This window comes from Cyprinodon variegatus, unplaced genomic scaffold, assembly GCF_000732505.1.
Source record: "Cyprinodon variegatus isolate N-32 unplaced genomic scaffold, C_variegatus-1.0 Scaffold299, whole genome shotgun sequence".
Classification (NCBI taxonomy): Eukaryota; Metazoa; Chordata; class Actinopteri; order Cyprinodontiformes; family Cyprinodontidae; genus Cyprinodon; species Cyprinodon variegatus.
The window spans coordinates 758,372-764,430 of record NW_015150752.1 but is presented as its reverse complement, the minus strand read 5'-3'; the positions used below and the strand labels follow the sequence as shown (position 1 = coordinate 764,430).

General features: G+C 44.1%; 1 protein-coding gene across 1 annotated transcript in view; it reads left to right on the top strand.

The window, feature by feature from the left end:
• Positions 1–5,450, top strand: part of LOC107090542 — a 32,165-nt gene extending 26,715 nt beyond the window's left edge. The window contains exons 16-21 of the mRNA XM_015383970.1: positions 315–525; positions 927–1,115; positions 1,197–1,410; positions 2,915–2,994; positions 3,711–3,756; positions 4,214–5,450. Coding sequence (XP_015239456.1) covers positions 315–525; positions 927–1,115; positions 1,197–1,410; positions 2,915–2,994; positions 3,711–3,744 — 728 coding nt within the window. The 3' untranslated portion in view covers positions 3,745–3,756; positions 4,214–5,450. The remainder of the gene's footprint in view (positions 1–314; positions 526–926; positions 1,116–1,196; positions 1,411–2,914; positions 2,995–3,710; positions 3,757–4,213) is intronic.
• The last annotated feature ends 609 nt before the right edge of the window (positions 5,451–6,059 follow it).

The following is a 6,059-nucleotide window of genomic DNA, read 5'->3' as shown; positions in this document are numbered from 1 at the left end:
TTGGTTGCGTCCATTAATGAGCAGATTGTCTGTCTGACAGCGGTGATAAACAAAAGATGAGGTTGAAAGCCACGAAGGTGGAGCAAATACTGCTGATTATTTAGAAATTAGTGATACTGAATGTTTACTGTTCACATCATAGACTTTCTGAAAGGCCTGCTAACGGGGTGGTGTCGTTGTCCAAGTTTAGGTTGAGTTTCCAGCGCCGTCTCTGAGCTGTTGTTGGTTTAACTGCTGCAGTTTGCAACGTTCATCACTTGGCAAAGCCTGAATGTGCTTCTCTGCATTCCTGTAATGGTGTCTTTCTCTGCCAGGTGAGCGGGCCGATCCCTGTAAGTTCCAGGCCTGTAACGAGTTCTCCAGGTGTAAGGTGAATCAGTGGTCGGGGGAGGCGGAGTGCGTGTGTGACCCAGGCTACATAAGCATCGACGGCTTGCCGTGTCAGAGCATCTGTGACGTCCAACACGACTTCTGCCTCAATGATGGCAAATGTGACATCATTTCTGGAAAGGGCGCCATCTGCAGGTAGAAGGGGGGGTCGGTCAAAAGGAAACACCTTACAGTGGTCATGTTAACGCTGTTCTTTAGAGCTTTCTACCACTCAGTGTTTATTTGAATCTTATTTACATTATTAGCAATTTACATCTTTTAGCATAAAAAATGAAGAAATAAAATGAGGGATATTTTCTCATTTCATCTGGTTAATACCTGTGATTGTAGATATAGTAGTACAGATAGTAGTAATAGTTTACAGGTAGTATTTTATAAAGTATGACTCCTGTGGATCTGTTCTAGTATAGAATGGATATCTAGTCTAACTGAAACTCAGGATTTCAAACGATTGTATTTGGATTAAAAGGCGTCTAAGCAGAAGTGGATCTATGAGGGAATACTTGAACGAGTCCAAGTCCTGTTCTTGGCTGCAGGTGTCGAGTTGGGGAGAACTGGTGGTACCGCGGGGAGCACTGTGAGGAGTATGTCTCAGAGCCGTTGGTGGTGGGCATCGCTATCGCCTCGGTAGCTGGTTTCCTGTTGGTGGCTGGTGGGATCATCTTCTTCCTGGCCAGAACCCTCAGAGAACAGTATGATGGCGAAGACACCGAGGACCCGCTAAGGTGGACCCAACTCTGGATTTTAGCAGCTAATTTAATCTGACATTTTCCCTGAAATCAAACGTTGATCTTCTCCCTGTTTAGACGGCATGAGAGTCTTCCAACTTTGGAGCGAGCCACAAAGTTCAACCCAATGTTTGAGAGCGACCCAGTTACCTCTCAGTACTACCGTCGCTATGACGACGGCCTGCCCCAGTACCACCAGTGCCGTGACTCAACCCAGCCCCAGTACAGCTCTTCAGTCCTGAACAGAGAAGAAATAGTCACCATCAGCCAAAACCCAACCCTGTCTAAAGAGGTAACCTCCCTGTGGAATCCCTCAGTAGGTGGAGAGACGTGCCTCTAATAAAGATTGGAAAGTATTTAATAAAGTAACTGACGGTTAAAATATTACCTCTAGGCTGTAAATGTCTTTGTTTAGAGATGAGATGTTTGACTCAGGATGGAGGTTCTCCATCTGAACCTTCGTCCTGAGGGGGGGGTTGGTTTCCTCCACCTTTCCTCAATCAATTAATCAATCAATTTCTTTATTGTCAACTACAATTTACATTGCAATCAAGATTTCAGTTTCAGTACAAGCATCACATGCATTGGGGTGGGGGGGATCTGAGAGGGACGGCTTACTGAGGCCATACGTGCCGCAAAACATGGCCTTTGGCGCGTTCTAATGGCTGCCGACGTTTATCAACAGTTCTGGGCGTAGGTAGGGGGGGGGGGGGGGGGGGGGGGCAGTTCTCGTCCTTCAGCCATAACATCCCGGGGAGATTTGATCAGGTTGAGGTCGAATCCAGAATAACCCTCATTGTTTTGAGAGCAGGCTGCTCAATTTCAGTCAGCTTTGAGTCTTTTCTTGCTGGCTCTTCGTGGCGAGTCCAATTTTCCAAATGTGTTGAGATTTTCCGCCTTGAAGCGAGCGTGCACATCCAAGATAATATCTGATCTCACCTTTTAGTTCAACCACCGCAGCCAGCCTGCGTTCGATCGCACCCAGCATACGGCTCAGCTGCTCGTTCACAGCCTCTGTGAGGTCATCAACCGCTGCCGGCAGCCTGATCAATCCTCTGTAATTAAAGATACATCAGGTATCCTCTAAATCCAAACAGGAGAAATCCGAGTATCATAAATCCAAATATCCACACATCTTTGATATCCTCCAGTGACGGCGTTGTGAAACACACCATCCTCCAAGCCTTCCAGGAGTCCATGGTGTTTCCCATCAAGTATGTCCCAGCAGGATGGGACTGGTCCCCTTTTCCCAGTCTGCCAGTTTAGAACATTTGATCAATTGCATTTAGAGACCAGCTGACCGGTTCCATTGTTTGAGTTCAGGTGAAATGAAGCCTAGAAACAGCAAAGCAGGGACAGAGCAGGGAGGACCAGGAGCAGCAGGAGGACCAGGAGCAGCAGGAGGACCAGGAGCAGCAGGAGGACCAGGAGGACCAGGAGCAGCAGGGAAATGGGACCGCCTCCTTTAAGAGTCAGAACAGAAAGGAAGGACTGAGTCAGAATTCAGTTTCCTCCACCTGAACCTCCATCCTGAGGTTGGGTATTTGGTTTCCTCTGTGGCTCCTTCCTCCAGAGGGCGCTGATAAGCCGGCGGTCTTCACCTCCTCCTGGAGCTCTGGCTCTACTTTCTTACTTTAATGGAGGGATTTGGACTCTCCAGGCTTAGCCGACCCAATGCTGTGACCTTTCTTTGGCTCAGACGTTTTCAGGCTCAGCAGGATGTTTGTACTATGCTGATCAGTATTTTGCTCTTATGTAAACTTGAACTCAGAACATCACCTTTGACCTCTCTGCAGGAGATCCAGGAGCGTCTCAGAATAATCGAGCTGTGCTCCAGAGATCAACGCTTTGCAGAGTTTGTCAGGCAGACACAAGTGTGAGTCCTCCTTAAATGTTCAAAATAAAGTTTTCTAACCTTTGCTGAACAGGTAGGGATAATATTTGAATGTTTACTATAGAAAATGTTTGTTAAATAACTTAAAAGCTGTCTTAATAAATAATAAATCCAGAAGTAGTTTTATTTATTAGGCAAGTCTAAGCTGTTCAAGTGTTAGAGAGAAAAAAAAATAAAATCTAACAATTAGCAGAGTCTTAAGACTGAAGCTTGGAAGCAGAAAGACCTCCATCAAGCAGAACTTTAGCTAAAACTCACACATGATCTGGATCATCACCAAAATGGAAAAGCTTGTTTCACATCTGATGAAAATATTATCAACATCGGTTCTTAACTTTTTTTGTTATTTTGGAACTAGACAAACAGATGCTGATGAAAACATGAGCTCCTTAGCAGAGCTAATAGCTGCAACATCTAAAGAAAATGATAATAATGTTGAATATCTGCTGAACATCCTGATGAATGACAACAAAACGTGAGAGAAATCAAATCATTGGATTCAGAGAGCAACTGAACTCCACCAGGTTTTTGGTTTTATTGTAAACTGTTGAAGCAGCAGAGGGTCTGGAGATCCTCAGTCTTCCACTCATCAACTAACCCAACCTGACATCTTCGCTCCATCCATCCTCTACTTGTGTTTCTGCATGAAAACAGCAAAAAGCAGCAAACTAATCCTGTTTTTCCTGTTGATGGCGTAGATTCCTGGAGAGGAGAGGAAGCTCTACGACGTAACCTGGCCTCCAGGTACCTGCATACCTGCTATTATTTAACCACATCACTGTTAAAACCACCAGATTTCACTACAACAGCAGAAACTAGAAACAGATCTAATGTTTTCTCCACATAATGCTTCAAATTGTGAGAAAAAGCAGTTTGTAAATCTGAAATGAACCAGCTGTGTCTATCAATATAAAACCAGCTGACCAACTCAGCAGCGTTTTCACTCACCAGAGGTGTAGAAATCCACAGGACGTTGAACCATGTAGCAGCACAGAGCATGGAATGTACCATGTTTGGGGGCTTGTCCAGGATGCTTTTCCACCGCCACCCTCTGAGCTAAGCTTCTATTGACTGTAGGCAAAGTAGGATAATGAGTTCAGACCTCAGGAGGTTGTTTTTTTCCAGCTCAGCCTGGTTTGTTATGTGATAAAATGTATTTTCAAAGAAACATGAAGGTTTTAACTCTGTTGTTTCCCCACAGAAACCAACATTACCTGCAGAAGAAACTAGTTTACGATGATGCTGCTGCCGTTGGCTGAGCTGGAGCTGAAGGCGACCAGATGCTGACGGATGTTGGAGTTTGTTTTTTAAGAACTATTTGATTATTTGCGCTTGAAGTGAACTTTAACTTTCAATTTAGTTTCATGTTTTTTTTATTATGAAACGTTGACTTCGAGGAATATTTGTGTTTCTAATCTTTGATCGTTCCTGAGTTCCTCCCTCTCATAAGCTTAGCTTCATCTTCAGCTTGAGTTTCAGTGTTTCTGGGTTTATCCCGGCTTTCTGGTTTCCACTTTGCTGATGAAACCCAGCAGTGTTTCTCCCCCTGGTGCCTTCACTGCTCTCTTAGATCTTTTGGGATATTATATGAAAACCAAAAACCTGCTATTTTATTTCTTCTGCAAACTGTTCATCAATGTTTACATTTCTCTATCAGAGGAAGATCTGAACTCTGACTCCATAAAAGGATGAGTGTAGTTTGTTTTTGTCTTTTCAGAGACTATTGTCCCTTAGAACCAGTTGGCCCTAAAGTCTTTCTATAGCTTCATGAATGTTTAGGTTTATTCTGGATCTGTATCATCTTGATCCTCAAGATCTGATGGTTTATCCAAGAAACGACTTTAACTGCTTCAGTGAGAGAAAAGCCTCTGAGTAAAAATGTATCTAACACCATAACAAGCTTTTCTCAGACCTCTGCGGACAGTTTGACGGTATTGGTTAGATTCTGGAAAGTACCACCTGGTTCACAGAGGGCGTGTCCTCAGAGGGCTTGGTCACAGATTTCCCAAAAAAGTTGGCGCACCCCGCATGGCTCTCCTTCAAGGATTTCTGAATGTAACGTTTCGGTCGTTATGACCTTCATCAGACACACGATTCGGACTGGAAATGACGTTTTTCTGAAGAGGAAGTATCTTGATGTGATTGAGTTAAATGCAGATGATGATTCCAGGATGTTTTTCTACTTTCTCTACTTGTTGTGTTTTGTTCTGAATGAACCTGCAGGTTTAGATCCTTCCATTGTCACCTGATGGTTCAATGTTTTTGTGCTGTTTAGAGATTCCAGGTGTTACCTGCATCCCTTCCTGAATTAGTTGGGTGTTTTCTAATGTTTAAATATTGATGTTTCCGTGATTTCAATCCTGTTTTCATGGCTCACCTCTGTGCAGACTTACTGTAGGCATGGGAGGTGGACTTGTCAAACTTTTCTAAAATAAAATGCTGACTTTCTATTACAGCATTAGGTGGTGTTTGTTTGTTAAACAGCTAAAATGCTTGAAACCAGGACATGTATAGATTATAAAGATCAAAGGCTGCTGTTGTCTAGAAGAATGGGACCAAACTGACAGGTAGCAGGTTTACAGCTCATCGCCATGACAACCTGATGACGGCGCAAGTAAAACTTTAAATGACCAAAACATGCATGGATGGATGAATGGATGATGGATGGATGGATGGTGGATTGCGGATGGATGGATGGTGGATGGGTGGATGATGGATGGATAAAGGATGGATGGATGGTGGATGGATGGATGAAGGATGGATGGAGGGATGGTGGATGGATGAAGGATGGATGGCTGGATGGATGATGGATGGATGGATGGATGAAGGATGGGTGGAGTGACGGTGGATGGATGAAGGATGGATGGATGATGGATGGATAAAGGACGGATGAATGATGGATGGATGGATGATGGATGAAGGATGGATGGTTGGATGGATGGATGAAGGATGGATGGATGGATGGATGATGGATGGATGAAGGATGGATGGATGGATGAAGGATGGATGGATGAAGGATGGATGGATGGATGAAGGATGGATGGATG